This window comes from Idiotropiscis lumnitzeri, chromosome 2 (genome assembly GCF_059441095.1).
Source record: "Idiotropiscis lumnitzeri isolate Australia: NSW breed Sydney's pygmy pipehorse chromosome 2, RoL_Ilum_1.0, whole genome shotgun sequence".
Taxonomy (NCBI): Eukaryota; Metazoa; Chordata; class Actinopteri; order Syngnathiformes; family Syngnathidae; genus Idiotropiscis; species Idiotropiscis lumnitzeri.
Window position 1 is genome coordinate 3,356,262 of NC_142392.1, and position 22,228 is coordinate 3,378,489.

The 22,228-nt window shown below is 44.1% G+C and overlaps 1 protein-coding gene and 2 long non-coding RNA genes across 4 annotated transcripts in view; 1 reads left to right on the forward strand and 2 right to left on the reverse strand.

The window, feature by feature from the left end:
• grm8a (glutamate receptor, metabotropic 8a) overlaps positions 1-18,990 on the forward strand; it is a 106,520-nt gene extending 87,530 nt beyond the window's left edge. Inside the window, exons 8-14 of one of the 2 annotated variants that reach the window (XM_088287620.1) lie at positions 5,946-6,085; positions 7,366-7,512; positions 8,242-8,663; positions 9,384-9,750; positions 16,552-16,692; positions 16,762-16,871; positions 18,362-18,990. In XM_088287620.1, coding sequence (XP_088143746.1) covers positions 5,946-6,085; positions 7,366-7,512; positions 8,242-8,663; positions 9,384-9,750; positions 16,552-16,692; positions 16,762-16,871; positions 18,362-18,374 — 1,340 coding nt within the window. In that variant the 3' untranslated portion in view covers positions 18,375-18,990. The remainder of the gene's footprint in view (positions 1-5,945; positions 6,086-7,365; positions 7,513-8,241; positions 8,664-9,383; positions 9,751-16,551; positions 16,693-16,761; positions 16,872-18,361) is intronic. The other variant, XM_088287618.1, reaches the window with a different exon arrangement.
• LOC148341286 (uncharacterized) lies at positions 18,272-19,048 on the reverse strand. The gene is made up of 3 exons (XR_015841555.1): positions 18,994-19,048; positions 18,837-18,910; positions 18,272-18,452 (listed from the first exon to the last, which is right to left on the reverse strand). It is a non-coding gene; the product is annotated as an uncharacterized LOC148341286 (long non-coding RNA).
• Positions 19,049-19,100: 52 nt separating this feature from the next.
• LOC148341287 (uncharacterized) lies at positions 19,101-21,858 on the reverse strand. The gene is made up of 4 exons (XR_015842226.1): positions 21,618-21,858; positions 20,077-20,137; positions 19,898-19,969; positions 19,101-19,741 (listed from the first exon to the last, which is right to left on the reverse strand). It is a non-coding gene; the product is annotated as an uncharacterized LOC148341287 (long non-coding RNA).
• Positions 21,859-22,228: the final 370 nt, after the last annotated feature.

The window sequence follows — 22,228 nt, forward strand, 5'->3', positions numbered from 1 at the left end:
TTCATGAATGTTTTCATCTTGCCGTTTTCTTGTTTGCGTCCACCGCCCCTCCCCGATACCGCTCGCTCTGCCAACTTTTCATTTCCTGTGTCCCTGATGCGTTGTGCGGCAAAGATGGCCTCTGATTAGTTAACAAGACGCGCAGGGAGGAATTCATATGAAGAGGATTACAAAACAAAACAAAACCAAACCAAACCAAAAAAAAAAAGTGTGCAAAAGCGCAGATTTGGTTTGAGCCGCTGTCTATCGACGGGGACTCGATCTGCACTCGGGCGCTCAAGAGGGTGTTTTTCAGTTATTGCCGGCTTAGAGGCGCGCCAGATCCTCCCTTAACCCCTTCGAACGACTTAGCTCCGGTTAGCACAACACGGCGTGACCGTCCCCGGCAGAACGCAATCAAGGGGAGTATTGCAGACTCGCTGCCACAATCACAGAGGCCGCCATGTTTTGGTGGCGGCCGTAAGATGTTTAATTCACAGTAATGTCTTCAAAGTGTAAATAAGTCATTGCGCGCTTCCCGGCTCGATTTCCCGCGCCGGGTGAGGTGAAAGCGAGAGGATGTCTGTCATGTTGGATCTTCACGCTGGCACTTGATGTAAAAAGCTGTCAGCGATGAAAAGCCGGTGGAGTGTTTGTGCCATTTTCTGGATATTCGGCTGAACGATTAATCGAATTTTCAAATCGAAAAAAAAAGCAAAAATTGCTGAATTGAAGTTGTTCTCTAGGCTTTATTCTTTTTTATTTATGTAGATTGTATGTCAGGTGGAGATGAATGCATTGAAAAAATAGCTGTCAGTTGAGGAGAAAAAAAAATCGTATTTTAAATTGTGATCAAATCAAAGGAAATAAATTGCCATTTTTACAAAATCGTTCCGATAAAAATCCATGTGCTACTTAAAGTCAGGTCCAGTCGGACGCAATTAAACCTGACTAATAAACTCCTACGCAGCACTAGTAACACCAGTCGTCTCAATCAGTAGGCGTGTCACGCACTAGTAGCCTCCTGGACTACTAGTATCACCAAATTGCCTCTTGTGATTTTGTACACACGGCAGAAATTTTCCAGTCACAATGGTTCGACTAGTGTGCCAAACAAGAAGATACTAGTACTCTCTGTGTTCACCAGTAGAACAACTAGTTGGATGTGTTACTAGAGAGGCGAGACTGTGCACTTGTAGCCATTGTGTGCCGCTAGCACTACTAGTAACTTTATTAAATTCAACTTGTCAACTTCTAGCGCTTCACTAGTCAAGCAGTTGTCGACAAGTACACAGTCTTGCCTAATTAGTGACATGCGGTTGTACTAGTGTGCAGAAATGTCGTCGGAGATCAAATAAAACCGCTTTGCATCCGCCACCTGTATCGGTGTTTTAAATCGGAACGTTCGGCCATCAGCCAAAAGATTTCCCCGACGCGGCGGCTTCGGTTCGGTGCAGTGCACAAAGACTCTGGTTGCTCCCTCGCCTGTCATAAGACAGCACACGCGGCCCCTCCCCTCCCAGTTGCCATGGCGACGGCTCGCCCATGCCATCGTCTCATCGCGACGTTGCCAGCGTTAGTTAGCCTGTGTTAAAAAAAAAAAAAAAGTGCACAACAAAGAGAAGGCAGCGCAGCACAAGAAGGGGGAAGCCAAATGAGACAGAAGCCCATAATGTGATTCTCCTTGAAGCGTACGCGAAACGCCCGCCCGATAATTCAATCGGCTGGCGGGACACAGAAAATCAACTTCTGCGGGCATATGAAACAATTCCATGCAGTCGGCCTGTCGTCAGACTTTTCATCTCTCGCGAAACGGCAAATAGATGCTGAGCTACTCTCGTCTCCTCGTGATTAATACATGGCGGCATTAATGATGAATATCGCGGCAGCCGCAGCCATGCGAATCGGCTCCCGAGAACATCTTGTGGCGATGCCATGACATCATTTCGGTGTCGTTTCTTCCGGCTGACAAGTTACCAGCGAGCGTTTGTGTTGAGTCATCGCTGCTGACAAATACACACTCGTATATCGTTCGCCTGTTAACATAATTGCGCAAGTTGTTAAATTCAATAAATAATAAATAAATAAATATAAATAAATTGTTGAATTGCGGCCAACAATAAATGCAAGAAAAATTGACAAAAAAACCTGTTCAAAGACGGTGAGCGTTTTCTGCTTACAAAGGATGATAAAATGCAGACGCGTGTCCGCTCTGGTTCCCCGGCGCCCACGTCACTCACCAGGCCAGCCCCGCCTTTAAAATGGCAACCCCAAGTGGATGAAATATCGTCACCTCACTTGCATGTTATTGAGTTTAAAAATTAAAATCTTTTTTTTTTTTAAATCCGATTACTCAATTAATCGATTAGGATGGTGAGTAGACTAGATTAGTCGATTCTCGATAGTCGATATTTTACTGAGACAACCCCGCAAGCGGATGAACTTTAAATTCCCTTCTCACAGTCTTTAAAAATTAAGACCACCCGCCTTTCTTGCTCGACGTCCTTCGCTAGCGTCCTTTTTTTTTTTTATTTTATTTTTTTTTTTTGTCCTCTGCATCGCTATCTCCCTTCACATTCTGTTGCTTCTCAGAACCGGCGCTGACTCACCAGCTAATGTTTGCACTTGTTCTCTAAACCTTTTTTAGTTTTTGAGTGTGTGTGTGTGTGTGTATGAGAGACAATGTGTGCATTTTAGCCCAAAGACAAGAAACATCCCATTTTGCTCCTCGACTGTTCCGTCCACTGAAATAAGCAAAAGCAAAAAAGATCCGTAAAAATTCTTCGACTTTTTGCAAGATTAACACAGCACTTAAATATCGGAACATTTTTTTTAGTTAAAAACGCTCACTTCTGAATGATTAAATGCAAACGTGCTGAACTGAAGTGAACTACAAATGAACTGCTCTTTGGCGTTGATCCTTTCGTGTACCACTAGAGGGCGCCGGCGCACGGCAATTTTGACAACCTCTGGAAACGATAACACCGGCTGACCTCTGCCAAGGCTCATTAAGACGCACGCTTGTTAGTGTCGACTAACCTCTCGAAAGTTGAAGATCAAATCTTCGGCGTTGCACTCAAGCGTATGTTGGCGAGTGTAAGACAAGACGGCAAAACTTTCTCTGCAGTTTGCCCGGTCACGTCTCCCGCCAGGAGACAAGATGGACCCCGACGTGGGAAGCAGCTTGCGCTAATTAGAGCGGCTTGACTTTGAGGGGGGCTGAGATGCGTACCTGGCATGGTAACCCGGGTGGGAGGTTCCAGAACTTGAGGGGGGGGAGAAGGGGGGGGGGTTGCCTTCCCATAATGACCTGAGGGAGGTTGCGCGCCGAGCACAGTAATGGTGGAATTTACTTGCCCCGGGATGATGAATTTGACCAGGACCTAATGATCTCGGGGAGCAAGAATTCGCCGAAGGGACCGCGGTGACCTGACCTTGCAAAGAGGCGAAGGAAATCAAACCATATGGACGGATTGTGGCGGAGAAGGCGAGGCCAGAAAAGGTGATGGACAGCCTGTGAGACAAACGCCGCCGAAATGCGAGAGAGGATCCGGCAAAACGTCGTGCCTATTTAGCGCAATTGGCGTCGAGAAGATTTGACGTGACATGAGCTGCGGACTTGATGAGCACGATGACCTTCATAAGTTGAGAAAGTGATCGCGGGGCTTTGCCGGGGCACCTTGACTTTGACAAGCGGCAAACTTTAAGAGATGAGAAGAGAGGTGCTTCGTTTTAGGTTTTTTTTTTTTTGCACTAAATTGAGAAAGATGAAACATTTGGGGAATGGTAACAAAGTTTTTAATTTTTTTTTTTGAGCACTGAGCAACATTGAAACAAAATGGCCGCCCCCTTACGTGGCTATTTTGCTGCTTAACTCATATTCCACAAACGCAAAATTAATCAGAATGTCGTTTTTAGATTAGTCAAGGCGCCTAGAAGATTTTATTACAATTTATTTATTTTTTTGGGGGGGGGGGTTGACTTCCCCTTTAATCTAAAAAAAAGGCTCAGGTAGTAAATTGAGGAAAATTATAATTGATTTTCTTTTTTTAATTTTATTTGTATTTTTTTTTATTTTGGTTTCAGCTGTTTCGTGCACTAAATAAAACAACCTAGCGCCTGTATCGACTCTTCTTTGTGAATGCAATTAAATAAACAAATTCGGCCCCGCGCCACATCAATTGTGTCTATTCAGTACGGATTCACCTTTTTCGAAATAATCCCACTGCATGCAAAGTCAAATATTGGCAACATTTCTCCGTACGATGTCACTCCATCGGCAAAGGCCTTGAAAAAAATTGCCCTTGCAAAGTTTTCCGTCAGAGAGATTGGCGGTCGGCCAGCGACGAACTCGCTCAGCATCTGGCGGCGGCGGCGGCGGCGTCACAACGCCAAATTGATCCCACTACAGTCGAAAGTTTTAAAAGGAGACTAATTGTCCGCTGAGGGTCTTTGGGCAAGCCAAGAAAAAATGGGGACAGCGGCGGAAAATGCTTAAATATTCAAAAGCTCCCGGCGATTAGATAAGATTAGATTAGATTAGATTAGACGATCTATCTTTGCGGAGGATAAAGAATCTATGCCTGTGAGTGTTGTTTGAAAATCTGCGTTGAGTGCGAGTTGTTGCTGTTATTTTCTGTCGAGCTTTCTAATAACACCCAGGCTGAACTTTTGAAAGAGGACTTAAAAATGTTGGCTGTGGGGAGAAACGGAGCAAAGCAAGCGAGACGATATATATATATATTTTTTTCCTTTTTTTTTTTTTTCCAGGGTGTCGAAAGGGAATGACGCGATGAAGCAAGACTAAAAGTTAAGGCGAGACAGACGGGGGGGGGGGGGGGGGGGGTGGGATAGCGAGGCAAGAATACGAGAAGCAGAAACGGCTGCTGGGCGAGGCGTTGGGGAAGGCGGGCTCGGCTTTAAGACGGCAAAAAAAATGAAATCTATATAAAACGTCCGAAAGGAGGAAGCGCCGCATGTTGGACGGATGTTTCACTTCTCACCGATTTCCGTTTCCGTCGTGTTGCATGCCCGGAATCGAAATCCAAAATCCCGAAAGCCACGCGAGCTTGTCGGCGACATGCTTTCCCAAGATGATGAGCCGACCGCCGCGTCAATTTGCGCCAATTGCCGAAGCTTTTTAAAAGCCCGCCGTTATTTACATCTGCAAACACAAAACGCCCCCAAGTCTGATTTATCGCCCGTCGGCTCAAGGTAAGCGCGAAGAAAGAAAAGAAATAATTCCGCTGCGGCGTCGGTTTAAAAAGATGTCAAATAACAGTCAAAGCGAGGGCGATATATTTCGAATTTACCTGCAAGGTTGCTGCGGTGAATTATTTATCGGACATTTTTTTTTTTCCCCACGCGTATTGACGTCAATGGATGCCGTTCAGCAGAGCGGAACCAAAGTGAACACGCCCGACGCTTCGAGTTCCTTCAACGGCGCTTCCCGAATTGTTTTCTTCCTTTTTCTGCATCCCACCATATCAATGACTTCAACTCGCCGGCTTTTATTTCCATAATGCGGCGCTTCCTCCACATGTACACGGTAATTGGATTTCCGCCTGCGCTCCGTCCGTGTCCGCAATCCGATTGGATTGTGTCTCCATAAAAGAACGAGTGAAGGAGGAAAAAAAAGGGAGAGCCCAAACGGAACCAAAAGAGAAATAAAGGTTATTGGCGCCGAGCGCAGGCAGGACATAAATGTACTCATGCGTGTATTTATTCACACTCGAGCGCGTATGCGCTTTATTTTGTCTGCGAGAGCGGGCCGAACGGAACATATATCGTTTAATAAATCAGTTGTTATCCATTTGTGGGCCAAACACTTTATTGATAATCTCATAAAAATGTGATCGCGAGACTCGCAATATGGCGTCGTCGCCATTAAAACGCGGTTTACCGAGGTGCACATCAAGCCACTAATTACAATCATATACTATTTTATTTTTTTTTTTCGTCTTCAGGAAGTGCCGGCACGCCGGTGGTTTTCAACGAGAACGGAGACGCGCCGGGTCGTTACGATATCTTCCAGTACCAGATCACCAACAGGTCCACGGCCGAGTACCGAGTCATCGGCTCCTGGACCAACAAACTGCACCTCAAGGTGAGAGTTTTGAACGGTGAAAGCGATCAGGCGCCATCTTGGAAAATCCTCACAGGACTTCATTAAAATGAAATAAAAATAAAAAACTGACAGCTGAGAAGACTAATGGGCAATAAATGCTTCGCGCATGATGGACGCCTAGCCGACTGTGATGGAACATATGTTCTGTTTTTGTTTGTAAATCTGGTCGGCGTGATGTCAACTCGTTTGCAGAATAGCCGATATAGAGTGGATGGAAAAGGATTTTGGATATTGACAAAGAATTTAAATTAAAAAAAAAACGGGGGTGTGTAGACTTTTTACATTAACTCATCCAACTGCCGCTGACGGCTATAGAAGCCAAAAAGTGCATTTATTTTACCCGGGTTGTAAAAAAAGAATGAATGACGTGTTTATCCGTCAATGGCAATGAATGAGTTAAATGATACCACCTGAGAAAACCTGACGTAAACAATTTTTGGGTACGACAACACATTTAGTAAGACAACAAAAAACAAACGTACGTCAGTCGAATCATTTTTACGCTTCTCTTATCTGCCAAAAATTGGGAAGTCAATAAAGAAAGGACGAATCGGTGAAGGCAAATGTAGTCTGTCAGAAGCGGCGCGAGATGTTTTTCCAAAAGTTTCCAAAGCAACCCTCATTTGCACCCGAGCACACGCGTCGACACATGGCGACGTGAAGTAATTATTTCCGCTGACAGTTATATTTGCATCCCCAGAGGAAACTGCCAAGCGGTGGATGACGAACGCTCTTGAATTCTCATTTTGGCGTTGCCACTTGTAAATTCAGTTCAAAGATGTCGTTTAAATCCGTGTTGTTTTTTTTTCCAGTTTTTTTTTAACTGGTTGATTGCATTTTAGGTAGTCTTTCTCAATCGAGATTCCATGGAATAATTTGCAATATGTCAGTATTTGTTTATTTATTTATTTTTGTATTTATTGATTTTTTATTTTTTTATTTAATTAATTAATTAAAAGCCCTTTGAGACTGTCTGTGATTAAGGGCTATACAAATAAAATTGACTTGACTTGACTTGACTAATTAATTTATTTATTTTTTATTTATTTTTGTATGTATTTATTTTCTTGTTTATTTTTATTTATTTAATTTATTTATTTAATTGTATTTATTTAATTGTATTTATTTTATTTAATTAATTAATTAATTATTTTTTTTATTTTATTGTATTTATTTATTTATTTTAGCTTATTTTATTTACTTAGGTAGACACAGTCCAGTTGCTCAGTTGCACCGACAGTTCTTTTTGCCCCCCCCAGGTTGAGGCCATGCGCTGGAAGACGGGCGACCCATCGCTGCCGCCCTCCGTGTGCAGCCTCCCGTGCCGCGCCGGGGAGCGCAAAAAGGTGGTGAAGGGGGTACCCTGCTGCTGGCACTGCGAGCGCTGCGAGGGATACCACTACCAGGTACGCCGATGAGGAAAAGTATTCTGTTTAAGGTCAACGAACGTGAGGAGAAGTATAAGTAAGTACGGCGCGGTTCCGTTGGGGTACCAAGAACATATCAAGCCGCCAGGCTGGCGATTGTCAGCGGGAGGGAGGATCAATACTCATTTTGCTGACACGAGCAGCGGCAAGCGGATCAATAATGCGCTGACACATTTACTGTAGATTTGGGACTTGAGTGGAATTAGGTATGGCGCCATGACAAAAATGCAGGCGCGCCACAATAATGCAAGTGGAGAAATAAAATGCAAGTCACTTGTTTTTATGAACTTTGACGGATGACGTAAAAAGATGTTAACTAGAGATTCTCTAATGTATAATAAATAATAATAAATAAAATAATAATAAAATAATTTGCTGTTTCATTTTTCTCTGGTCAGTTCCCGACATTAGCAAAGCTACGGTGTTGCTAGCTTAAAAGTCGCGCCACTCAGCTAGCTTGCGGGCAACCAGGTAGAAACCGACTGAATTGTCGCGCAATGTGTGGAGTTCGGAAGTTAGTTGTCAGTTTTGATCACGAGACAGCCAATCGGAAGTGAAAATGAGAAAAAATAAATAAATCGTAGTCGCGAATTTTTGTGGTTCCGTTAAAAAATAAATCGTTATATCATTTATGAAACAGATACTTAACTTAACTTAACTTACATGAGTTGAATGAATGAATAATTTATTTTTTTTTTAACTCCGCAGGCTTCCGAGTTCATGTGCGAGCTGTGCCCGTACGAAATGCGCCCCGACGCCAACCGCACGGGCTGCGTCGCCATCCCCATCATCAAGCTGGAGTGGCACTCGCCGTGGGCCGTGGTGCCCGTTTTCCTCTCCATGCTGGGCATCGTCGCCACCTCGTTCGTCATCGTCACCTTCGTGCGCTACAACGACACGCCCATCGTGCGGGCCTCGGGCCGCGAGATGAGCTACGTGCTCCTCACCGGCATCTTCCTGTGCTACGCCATCACCTTCCTGATGATCGCCGCGCCCGATGTGGGCGTGTGCTCCTTCCGCCGGATCTTCCTGGGCTTGGGCATGTGCTTCAGTTACGCGGCGCTCCTCACCAAGACCAACCGGATCCACCGCATCTTCGAGCAGGGGAAGAAGTCGGTCACGGCGCCCAGGTGAAGGTCAACACTCGCGATGGAGGTGGATGTAATTGGTACTTGGCGCTCCTCACGAGAGGCCTTCGCCGCTTCTCGCCGTCATTATGTTTTGGTCGTGCATTATTTATCACTCGCCGAGTTGCGCCGTTTGGGCTCGGCGGGAGACGCTCCTGCCGCGCGGTGTCAACCGAGTGGCTGAAATGTTGATGTCGGATTTAATGGACGTCAGGTTCAAGTGTCCGCCGGCACTTTTCTTGCCAGGACTGCCCTCGCGCAACCGAGCGATACTTTTGCCGCAGTGGTCGGTACCGGATGAGCGCACCAAATTTCAACCCCGAGCCCAAAAAAAAAGGTGGCGGCACAAAAGTGAAAAAAATTCCAATTAAGATTGGAGGGCAATTACTTTAAGTCGAAACCTTTGTGGAGTTTGTCTGTTGTGTGGTGTAATCCCACTTTCGACCACTAGATGGTGGCACTCTTTTTTTGACATACTTTGAAAGTAGAAAAATTTAGTTTTTTGCAGATTAATGAAAGCAAAATCCTCTTCAATCCTGCGTTTTACACCGACAGAAGCTATTATATATATTTTATATTTTTTTATAAAAAAAAAAATAATAATAATTTTTTTCCCAATATTTTTGTATTATTATAAAAACATGCCTCGGAAGGATTTAAATGAGTTTTTTATAAATTGTGGATTGGCTGGTCTGGACTCTAACCTCCTCCCTCTCGTCGCAGATTTATCTCGCCGGCCTCCCAGCTGGTCATCACCTTCTCCCTCATCTCGGTGCAGCTGCTGGGCGTGTTCGTGTGGTTCGCCGTGGACCCGCCGCACACGGTGGTGGACTACGGCGAGCAGCGGACGCAGGACCCCAGATCGGCGCGCGGGGTCCTCAAGTGCGACATCTCGGACCTGTCGCTCATCTGCTCGTTGGGCTACTCCATCCTGCTGATGGTCACGTGCACGGTGTACGCCATCAAGACGCGCGGCGTGCCCGAGACCTTCAACGAGGCCAAGCCCATCGGCTTCACCATGTACACCACCTGCATCATCTGGCTGGCCTTCATCCCCATCTTCTTCGGAACGTCGCAGTCTGCCGAGAGGGTACGCGTTGGACCTCGAGTCCGGTCGGGTTATTTTGGATCCTTTTTATTATCTTGCCGATCAGCAGAGAGGGGAAGCGGCAGTAAAACAGGCCAAAATGCTGATTTTGTTTTTATACTCTAGGTGGTTAAAATTCTCAACAATTCAGCGACAGGTTCGTGTTCTTCCTGTGAGTGCGGCTGAAGTCTCCTCTGCGCGTTTTACGACATTATTACATTTTGGAATGACCCATTTTACAGTTATGGATTTCCATGCGTCGCTGTTGCGGAACGGATGCGTTGGCTCCCTCACCCAAAGCCCTTTTTTGGGAGATCAAATATGCGTTTGCCGCTTCTGTAATTGATGGCCGCCAAGAGCGCTTTGGCCGCCGCAGCTGCGCTAATATGTTGAGTTGACTCGTGTGTCGTCTTTGCATTCGCCCGTGTCATGAATCGATGCACGTGTGTTTTAAAAGTTGAAAAAGGCCAAAGGGAATTGGAGCCGATGGAGCCGCGCGCTCCAAAATGTCAGCCGTCTTGCCCCATTTTGTCATCATTCTTCTCCAAAACCAGCTCAGTACTTTCGAGTCCGCTGAAGCTTCGCGACTTCCCTCCCACTCCTCCAGTGGAAGAGCCGGCGGGTAAAATGTTTGGAGTGTCACTCATGCCTTTTATTATTTTTGATTATTTCTCCCAACTCTGCCCCATTTTTCATTTTTCTTGGGCGGTCGGCGTGAGCTGACAAAGAAACAATTTTATCAATGCGTATGAATATATATATACATATATATATATATATATATGTGTATATATATATGTGTGTATATATATTATATTTCTTTATATACATTTATTTCTATACATTTATATATTTTTTATATATATTTTATATATATATATTTATATATTTTTTTTATTTTTATATATATATATTTTTTTTTATATATATATATTATATTTTATATATATATATATATATATTTATTTATTTATTTTTATGGTATATATAACCGTAAAAATTTTTAATCGAGTGCAACAAAAATTCACATTGTTTGATTTTGTCGGCAACTTTTTTAACTTGTTAAATCCCATTGGCGCTTTGTTGTACATGCCTCCAACCTCTTAGCCAATCAGAGGGCGCCGTCCTCATGAATATTCAATTCTGCTGATCTAATCTCCATCTGACCTAATGAGGCCATGACCTTGCATACATTTTGCCGCGTCGGTGTCGTTTAAACGCAACGAGGCGCCTTTGCCGCGATATTGTCGCGTTTGCTCTCGTGACGTTTACTCACCTAATTAGATGGTGCGACTTTGTGTGTGCGTGTGTTTTTGTGCGACGGCGTGCTGTGTGTAATTGGGATAGCCACCAAGTGTACGCTTTTATGTGTCCTTTTTAATTGGAATGCTGTGTCCAACGTGCGGCATCTGGCCGGTTGCGAGGGAACGAGGAAGGGAATAAACAGGTAATGATGTGGCTCGCTGATGGGGGGGGGGGGTGCTTTAATGAGGAGAGTTCCGCTCAGGTGCGCTCACATTACGATCCGCGTTCTCATCACGTTGTCGTCATCGTCGCCCGTTTGCCGCTCGAGCTCGCCAACGACAGGATAATCTGCGCTCGATTACTCGTATTTGAGTTGGACGCGAACGGAGCCGTTTTGAAATATCACCGAAGTTAAATTCACGACAAAAATCACGCAACCTCACCGGAAATGAATCTTTTTGATGTCACTCGCAGTTGAGGTTTGCTGCCAAACTAAACCGAAAATGCCATAGACGTGCTAACAAAATCTGGCATCAATATTAGGGTGGTTATGAATTGCACCCCCCCCCCCTTTTTTTTTTTTTCTTTTTTTTTAGGATTTAAACTAAAAAAATGATTGTGAATTTCGGCACGTCGCTTTTGTGCTAATGCCAAGACATTTGCATGTTATTTCCCAACTGCCGAAAGTCATGTCTGAAAAATGAGGAAGGTAACAGAAGCGTGATGAGCAATAAAAAAAAAAAAATGAGTCGAGAGAATATGAATGACGCCTTTGATCCGATTCCCAACAATGCTTGTTGGCTGTTCCGTGACGCTTTGCGACACCTTCCACCACTCCCTGCTCTCATTTCTCGTTTTTCACCTCTCGCGCTCTCGCTTCCGCTGTGCCTCAGAGGCGCGTCGAGCATTCCGAGAGGGTCCGGACAAGTGCCGCGGGGGGGGGGATGAGATCGGCGAGGGGGGCCGTGGTGCCGTAATAGCAAGATGGGATGGGAGGATGGAGGCGAGGAGAGCTGAGGGCGGTCGAAGGGACACATGAGAGAAGAGGCGAAGTGCGGCGCGGGAGGGAAACGCGCATTTTCCTTTTCAACGGCAGGTGCGAGGTAAACGTAAACGAGATCTTCCTCTTTTGCTGCCGTCCAATCGATCTAACCGAACACACAAATCTATCAGACTGATTTATGGCGGCGGCGGCGAGCGAGTGACCAATAAGAGCCCCTCAGCTGGGCTCGCCAAAGTAATCGATCCAAAAGTAAATATCTGCAAACTAGCGTTATAAAAAATGAAAAAAAAAAAATTCAAAGGTTGGTGAGTGACGTGGGTGCCGGCGATTGAGAGCGTCTGATTGGCTGTTGTTGGCTCACGATAGCAGCGCTGACTGTTGGCCCGTCTGCGGGTTGAGGGCCGCTGTCGTTTGTTCAATAAAGCTTCATTAAATTTCAGTATTTCTATTTACTTAATTAAACACGATTAATTTTTAAATATTGAAATAAAATATTCATAAATTGCACATTCGCTAAGAAAAAGATGGCACCATTTTCTCAAGTCGAGCTTCCACTCGGATGTGAAGTTGGAATGTTGTCGGCTGCTCACCATCACCGCCGTGTGTTTGCTCGCAGAGTATTTTAATTGGCTGCCGTCCTCCGGAGCAACACAAAAGAATCTCTTCATGGCTTACGTCCGATAAGAGCGCAAGTACCACCATTTTTTCTTTTTTTTTTTTTAACATGCAATGCGACGTGGCCCACACCCTCCGACACGCGCATAAAGACGGAAGTCTCTAAGTAGTCTTTTGTTGAGGATAATGAAGCCGTCGTGGACGGCGGCGGTCACGCCGGGGTCCAATTAAGCCGCCCCGATGCAACGTTGAGTTATTACGCCTGTGTGTCCGATTTTTCTTCCGTTTTAATATGTCTGAAGGATGATGGGAGTCATTTACTTTGTAGATGTAATCATCACCGAGTCAAAAACAAGAGGAGGGATAAAGCGTTAATGTCACCTTGAAACGAACGTTTCGTTTAAATTGTCGTGCACGTGCATGGAATATAAAATTGAGTCAGAGATTTTTTGGGGACAATTTTAACCAACATATGTTTTTTTGTCATTAGCGACTTGTCCAAAAATGTATCTTTTAATTGTAGTTGACACTATAAGACATTTAATCTTAATTGCATAATAGAATTAAAATTTAAATGAATTAAAATTAAAATTAATATTTAAATTAATTAAAATTAATTCAAATAAAAATTTTAATTAAAATTTTAATTAATTACAATTAGAATTAATATTTACATTTATTAAAAGTAATTAAAATTAATTAAAATAAAAATTTAATTAATTAAAATTAAAATTATTTAAAATTAATAAAAATTATGTTGCACACCGAGTACAATAAAAATAAAGGGCATTCTGATTCTCATTCTAAAGACAGAAAATAAGAATTTACAAAATGTCCTTTTTTATGGATTTCAATTGGCCAAAGGGCCCAATTAAACGTGAGCAGTATATTTTTGCATTTGAAGAGTCGAGTAAGTCGACTCCGAAAAGCAACGCGCTCGCAAGTGAAATTCAAATAGCAGCTTCTTGACTCTAAATCACATCAAAATAGCTCCCGTCTTCCAAAACGAATCCAAGTCAAATCTCCCGAGCCTCCCATTGCTCGGGTGATTAAAAATGATGAGCGGTCCCGTTGCGGGCGGTACACGACGACTCCGTTGCGTGTCGATTAAATCCACAAAGAGGCTCGGTCGAAAATGGCCGTAAAGTTCCCGTGTGGGCCGGAGGCGTCCTGTAATGTCTCAGCTCAGGTGGGAACAGGCACCTGCCAAGGACGCCTAAAAGGATTAGCGGCATGCTAAATGATGCAAAAGGAGTGAAAGGAGGTTGACGCAACAGATCGCTGCCACGTTATTTCATGTTTCCGAGCCGTCTCGGTTTACTTTGGTTCAGGTGAAGGCAGCTGTTGCATCAGCGCTTTGTCTTCCCCCTCCTGGTATTTGCTCAGCCGGTGAGTTTTAGCAGCCTCTGACAGAAGGGAATTCACGAGAGGGCGCGCGTGATGACAGATTTAATAGGATGTCGCTCGGTGAAATGTTGAGCTTCGGAATTTTCAAATTCGACTAGATTGTGGTCAAATATCCGTCGATAACATTTGTAATTCTAATGAAATAGTAGTTAAAGAATTTTATTTTTTTTTTTTTGCTTCATTTCATTGCCGATTGTGCTGCTCCTCTTGGTGCCTGCCACCAGGGGGCAGTAGAAAACTGACTTAAAGATATAAATTGGCAGACGTCCGGTGGAATTATCGCTTTTCAGGCGACCAAAACGTTTGCTTCGTCAAAAAGGGTCTTCAAAAATGACAAACGAAAATGAACATTTGTGGTTTGAAGCCAGCACCGTCAACAAGAAGGCGACACAAAATGCTCAGTAAGATGCGCTCATAGGAGTGATTCTTTGCAGAGGATAAAGAATATATGCCTGCTTGCATGTGTTGCTTACAATAATCGTAGCGCAAAGCTTTCATGAGTCATGAGAATGAATGCTAGTGTTGTTAGCCTGTCTATGGAGTTTCTCATTAGGCATTAGCATTAAGCTACTTCGTCAAATGCACGCTGTGTAATTCCCGCCGTTTTGTATTTACCTTGACAGGAAACGTGAACTGGCAGCGGCAAGAAGCAGTTTGAAAACTCGCAAAGATTTATTCGCAATCTGCCAGTCAAACACGCCCCCCCCAAAAAAAAATTGATCTAAAGGCGCCACTTTGTTTTTTTTTGTGTGTAGCTTGACATCGCACTCGCCTGACGTCAGCCCCACGAGTCGACACATTTTCATGGGAATTACATTTTATCCGACTCATCTCCGCGCCTGACTTTAATATGCTTCGGAAGGAGGTGCAGATATGTCGCCATGGCAACGCAATTGCTGTAAAGCCAGAGTAAGGATTAAGTAAGACGGGGGGTGGGGGCGGGTGCTTTTTGCTCTCGTTTTTCTAACGTTTATCCCGTTCAGGGTCGCTGCCACATTAAATTGTATGAAATGGAATCACATCACAATGTTCGCGTAACTCCTGGTTTTGCTTTTTGGGCGCGCGTTGAGCGTTTGAGGGCCTCTGAATGAGCCGCGGCGCTATCACGTTCTGTCACGATTGCGTGGAGCATTGTAGTAACGTCTGCTTTGAGGCTTGACTCGCAGCGCTAATTAAAAAATAACGAGGTTAAATCATCCCAAGCACTTTTGTATCATTGACACAAAAGACGGCAACTCCTCTCGAGATGCCAATTAAAACACTCCCGCGTAATCAAGTCGGCAGCGGCGGCAATTTGACTCGCCGACGAGCTGACGGCTCGGCGAGAATACAACGTCGGTGTGGAGCCGCAGGTGGAAATATTCGTTTGGACCTTGAGGGAGGGAGTTAATTGTTTACTTTTGCGCAGCATCGTGTCAATATTGTCGCCATCCTTTCAGCCGACGGGAAAAGAAAGAAAATGCGTGTTCGGGTACGTGCTCGCTAAATTCGGTTGGCCTCTGCAGCGATAACTAAAATGGAGCGTTTTCTCAAACTGGCATTGAGTCTTTCATATCTCAGTGGAAATATTTCGACCCATTCTTCTGGAGAGATTTACTTTAATTCAGGAAAACTGAAGTGGTCTTGAGCATGAACGGCTTTTTTTTTTTCTCACAGCAATTCAAATTGATTCCATCCAGCAGACTTTGACTCTGCCACTCCAGAACGTTCCGATGTGTCCGTCTATATTTTTTTCTTTTAAATGTCAACTCATTGCTGTGTTTTGGATTGTTGTCCTTCCACAGAACCAAAGCCACGATGAAATGAAGGCGGAACATTCTCCTTGAGAATTTTTAGGTCGACGGCAAACTGTCAAAGTATCTTATCCAGGTCGTGGAGAGACAAAGCAGCCCCAGAAACGCATACCGCCACCACCGCTACAGTTTTTTTTTTTTTTTTTTGTCTAATTTTTAAATGCCGTCTTAATTTTTGTCTTTTACTTTATTTCTCATTCACCGCACCGACTTTGTGACTTCATATTTCCTTTTGTTCACCCGAGCAGCTGAATGATAACGTTGAGTTTTCAGTCAAACATTTACCGTAATTATTTGTGCGGAGGCTCGCCTCGCTTTGTCGGGCTCCCGGCTGCGCACTTTTTTTTCCCGCTAGCTATTGTCCGTGTTATCTGCTCACACCTTTAGTGCAATACGCGCATGTCCTTAGACCCCGCCGGCCCTTCCTCGAGGCGATGCGTTTGAGTGCTTGCAAGCCGAGATATTTTTAGCCGACGGAAAATGCGGCTTCGTCCAAAACATTTGGAGTGAATTTTCATTGATGGTGTCGTGGGTCAAATAGGAAATGAATGGACCGCCTCAAAAGCGCGTTTTAAGGAGACTAGATGAGGCGCTTTAAAAAGGTTTTCCAATAAGAACAGCAGGGGGCGCCACATTTTGTATCCATGCTGAATGAAATGACATTTTTGGCGCAAATGTTCGGTCTGCATGTTTTAGATTACAATTTTTATAGTGGCATCTGCCCCCCCCCTCTCATTCCAGATGTACATCCAAACCACCACCCTGACCATCTCGCTCAGTCTGTCGGCCTCCGTCTCCCTGGGGATGCTCTACATGCCCAAAGTCTACATCATCCTCTTTCACCCCGAGCAGAATGTACCCAAACGAAAACGCAGCTTCAAGGTAAAGACTCCACTCGGGTGTCACAAAATTTCAAACGGCCCTCGATGCTCAACACCGACCATGACGCAGGCCATCGTGACCGCCGCCACCATGTCGGGGAAACTGTCGCAGAAGGGAGGCGACCGGCCCAACGGCGAAGTCAAGACGGAGTTGTGTGAGAGCATGGAGACCAACAGTGAGTAAGAGAACACAACTTTTTTTATACACACACTTAGCAGGCTAAGGACTCTTGGATCACCGCCTTTGTGGTTGGTTCATCTAGAAAATTTGGACCTTAAAGAAACGCAATTTAAAATTAATTTTCCTCAATTTTATTAGTGTATGAACTTTAAAAATGCTAATATAAAAAATAATGACATTTTTGTGTCCACTTTACAGAGTCAGGTGGCGTCAATCCTGTTCCTCGACGGTCGTTTGTCCTGTCTCTCCTTGTTGCAACACGCCTGATGCAAATGATCGGGATCATTATCGAGCGTCTGCCGATCATTTTGAATCGGGTGTGTCGCAGCAGGCGGAGACGGAAAACGGGCGGGACATCGACCCACGAGGGACAGGATTGAGGACACCTGACAAAGATTATGTAAAGTGGTCACAAATATGTCATTTTTGATATTGGAATTTTTAATATTCATACATACTCATAAAATTGAGGAAAATTCATTTTAAATTGTTTCTTTAAGATCCAAATTTTCTAGATGTTACATGGCACGGGTGATCCAAGAGTCGACGCCTTCAAAAATGCACTTTGTCGCTTGCTGTTGGCTGAAAATGACGTCACATGAGGGCTCAGCGCAGCTAATATTCACAAGCTGAGCTGTGATTGGCTGTTCCCCGAGCCCTCATTTTCAGTCAACAGCCAGTGGCGAACTGCATCATGAAGTGAGCAAATTCTTTCGAGGCGAGATGAGTAAATTACCCCTATAAAGTATACGAAATAAAATAAACGTGAGCATGTGTTCGTTATCATCTGAAAATATTGTGATATTGCCACAAAGAGAAAATAGTCGTCACTTTAAGGTATATTTATTTATTTTCAGCTGCAAAAATAAAGTCAACATTTTGTGTCAAATTGGTTGACTTCATTATTTTCCATGCACTATTCACACCAAGGTTCTTCAATCCTGTTCCTCGAGGGCCGCTGTCCCGCCTGTTTCCATCGCCCCCTGCCGCCACACACCTGATTCAAACGATCAGGTGTGTGGCGGCGGCGAGTCATGGAACAGGATTGAGGAGCCCTGATTAACATCTTCAATCCTGTTCCTCGAGGGCCGTTGTCCTGTCTATTTTCCATGACTCGCTGCCGCCACACGCCTGATCGTTTGAATCAGGTGTGTGGCGGCGGCGAATCATGGGAAATAGACAGGACAACGGCCCTCGAGGAACAGGATTGAGGATTGTGATTAACATCTTTAAAAACGCGTTTTGCCACGAGCTGTCGACTGAAAATGACATGACGTGAGGGCTGGGGTAACAACCAATCACAGCTCGGCTCGTTTTCACAAGCTGAGCCGTGATTGGTTGTCGCCCGAGCCCTCACGTGATGTCATTTTCAGTCGCCCGCCCGTGGCCAAATGCGGTTTTAAAGATGTTAATCGTGCATGGAAAAGAAGGAAGTTACCAAATGCGTGTTGGCGACTGTTGCTAACGCTGCCGTTCTTCTGCCTCGCAGCTTCATCCACTAAGACGACGTACGTGAGCTACAGCAATCACGCCATCTGAACGCCGCCGAGTGTCGTCTCCAGGCGAAGAGGGACAACTTCCTGCACACCAGACCGAAGGACGGGCAACGAGCATGAGACATTTTCTATCATTTCACGTCACCGAAGTGAGGGGGGGGGGGGGGGGGGCTGCTTTCTCGCCGCTCACCGGTCCGACCATAAACGTACCTGTTGAAAATATGAGAAAATAAAAAGGACAATGTGACATCTCGAGCCTTGACTGGACTAACATACAAAATGGATGAGAAAAAAAAAAAAAAAAACTGAAATCAAGTATCCATTGTATGCAGACGGGCCAGAAATAGTTATTAAAAAAAACAACAAAAAAAGAGAGAGATAAATCTATGAGACTAAAAACATGTTTGTTGTTCTTCTCTAATTGTAAGTATTTTTGTGGTTGTGGCAATTTTTTCATTCTTGTCTCACCGTTGTCGATGAATCGTCCTTGCATTGAGATGAGTGTGTTTCCTCCCACTGTCTTGGCTAACTGGGTTGTGAACCTGTAACACACCATGGGTGACGCATGCCGCTTTTGATACCAAAAGGAGATTTATTTATAATAAAGGAATGTTTTTGCAAATACCTCGACTGCGCTCTCTTTTTCAGACGCGGGAGACCGCACGGCGACAAAGAAAAAACTATTTGATCAAAAGCCAAACTATTGTTTGGTTGACGTGAATTAGCCCAAGAGGAAGGTGTGCAAAAAGTGGTGAGCCGCCACCCCCACGGGGAATTTTTTATTTTTTAAATAATTTCTTGACCAGTTTAGCCTAAATTGTAATTGTGAAATTTTATACAAAAATGAGCTCTCGTGCCATTTAGCCAACAATATAAAAAGGTAAATGTAAAATTGTATTTTTTATTCACAGGCGGGTCGTCGTCGAAGCCGATTTTCAAAACAAAAAGAAAGACTTCCGCCGTTCCGCCTTGCGTGACAACAGGAGAGCGGCGTGTGGGTTTCTCTTCCTGAAGCGGCAACAACACGGGGAACATACCACTCGTGACATCAGCGAATCAAAACTTGAGTAATCGCCGTCTGACGGTTTTGTCCTCGAACTCGACATTGTTGCAACTTCCGGAGGAGAAACCCAAACGCTGCTCTCACGTATCACACGACGGACTGCGGAAGCAAAGTCTTTGAAAACCGACACCGCCTTTTCACACCTTCTTCCTCGGGCTAAACAGAACAATAGCTCGGCTTATCCCCCGACACGCCGCTCCCTTCCTGGTGGGTTGTTCAAACGACCCGCTGTGGCGGTGCTCGGGTAAAGTGAAAAACGCGGTTCCTCCTACCTCATGATCCAAACAGCCAAAAATCAGAGCAGCGGTCCCTGCAAATGAAAATATCAACAATACAACTTTTATTAACCGAGCGATAATGTTGACAAATTCAAACGTTGCGTTCCATTCGCCTCGAATCCCAAAAAAAAGTATTTTTTGAAAAGACAATTGAAGTGGTTTTCCATGGTGGGGACGGCGGCGCTCACCTGCGGCCCGGATCAAATGTTGGAGCAAGTTTTTCACCGGCAGCAAAGCTTGTGTTCTGTTTGGCAGCTGCCCTGAAACATTGGAAAAGACAAGCAAACATTTGCTCAACATGTTTTGGAGTCGTTTCAGATTGTGGACGTGCAACACAAACAAATATCCGCTAGTGTGGACAACTCACCTGAAGCCAATCGGATGACGGATGACGAACATGTGAGAGAATACTCCAGCTGGAGCCGCACCTAAATAATACAAAAAAAAAAAAAACGGATCTTATATTTATGTTGGACAGGAAAAGTACATTTTTCTTTTCAAATTAAGAGCAAATCAATTGGAACATGAACCAACTGGTTGTTCACTTCAATTGGACGTTGACGCGCATTGTCCTGAGGCTTTGACGCGGCTTTCTCGTTACACGAGCTGGCTTGAGGAGTTGCTGAATAAAAGATGCCTCCAAAGTGATGAGCAAGTGAAAAATGTGAGCGTCCACCTGGCTCTCGAAGAGGGTTTGGGGGCGTGGCGCCTTTTGGGAGTTGTGGCAACCTAGCTTGGTGCTAACTGCTCAGGGTGTTTGAATTTAATGCTAATTAAGGTCTTACTTAAATCACGTAAAATATATTTGCATTTTTTTTTTTCATTTAATGTTGATGAGGAATCCGTTTTATTGAAGTATTTTTAAGCACGGTGTTCCCATCCAAACTGCTTTTATTGTAGCTTCATATGAAATTTTGGGGCAATAAAACCACTGTCGTGTTTTTTATTCCGACGCATTCTGGCGGTACGATTCCATTTTTAAATGCCTAATAATTATTGTTAATCATGGATGAGTTGCTTCTGAAACCGCCGATTAGCGTTGGCGGCGGATTGAGGGCGTCGGAAAGAGAAGACAAACCAATTGTAAATTTTCAACATTTACTTGACAATAGGAATTAATTTCAAATGGCCCGCACGTCTCGTCGCCTTGCAAAATTGCGTGTCAGCGTGCGCTTGGCAAGTCTAATCATAATTGTAACTTCAATGTCTTGCTTTTTTATTTCATTTCATTATTATTTTTTTTTTTAATGGCAGTGCTGGAAAAAAACAAAACAAACACTTTTAGGTTTTCCGGACTTTGTGGGGGAAACCATGGGAGGTCCCAAAACGTTAGCGCGCCTCGGAATCCCTTTGTGCTCTCTCTCTCTGATATGCAAATTAGCGGAGAAAAAGGTAACTGTCGGTTTCGCGTTGTTTGGGCGCTCTCGCTAGGACAGCTTCACAATTTGCAAAAATAAATTAGGAGCAATTGACTAGTAATCGACTAGTTGGATCAATATTAATGGATTGGTTAAAGGAATATTCTCAGCTGCATGGACGATTTTGATTGATTCTGAATTTGCAGGGCAGATTTGATGAATGTGGCGACACATTGAGGCTGAATTCTGATTGGACGGGAAAAAAAAAAATAATAAAAAATTCCGAGGCAGTGTTGTCGATGCTTTGGATGTCCTTAGGGAGGACAAAGACGTTTTTGGTCACCGCTGTGAGTAAACACGGTCGAAATTTGCAATCAGTGGAATTGTGCCGTGATTACGCCGCGCGACACGTGATTCCATGCACTGCAGGTGCGCAGGCAGAATTAAGACCTTGGCTGATTCTCGTGCTGTGATAACTCACTGCTGCTGCAAAATAATAATAAAAAAAAAAATATTAACACTGTGCTTAAATACAGAAAAAAAAACTTACTTTTGCGCTCTCTCTTCAGATGCGGGAGACGACGCGGCTACAAAAAAAAAAAAAACGTGAATAATGAAACTGCAAAAATATCACACATGAAAGTTCGAGTGAGAATCACAAAAATATTTTAGTCCCGTTTGCATGTGAAAAAAATAAATCGCACGTGTCCCGGTGCAAAAAATAAAAAATAAAAAACTAAATGTTGAATGCTGCTTCATCTGCTGGCGTTGCGCAATTTCTGCGATTAGGCCAAACTAATGGGGAAAAAAAAAACAAAGAAAACATTACATAGAGTAAACAAAAGCAGTGTTCTCCTTAATTAAAACGAGTCGCAGATAAAACTGCGGGAAAGGCAACATAATGCCCCCTAAATTGTATTTGCCGACGTGATTAGTGTATCTGCGGGCATCCAGCTTGTTTTGTTTGTGCTCATTTTGCCTGCTCGAGATTAAAAGACTTCAACGGAAAGTTGCAAACCGAATAACATATTTTGTCACTGAGCTGTGATTTATTTATTTTTTTGTCACGCTTTGTAATAATATATATATTTTATTTTGTTCGTCTTTTCCAGGTGGATTACTGCCACCTACAGGCCTGGAGTGGCGACGTTTGTATTCTTA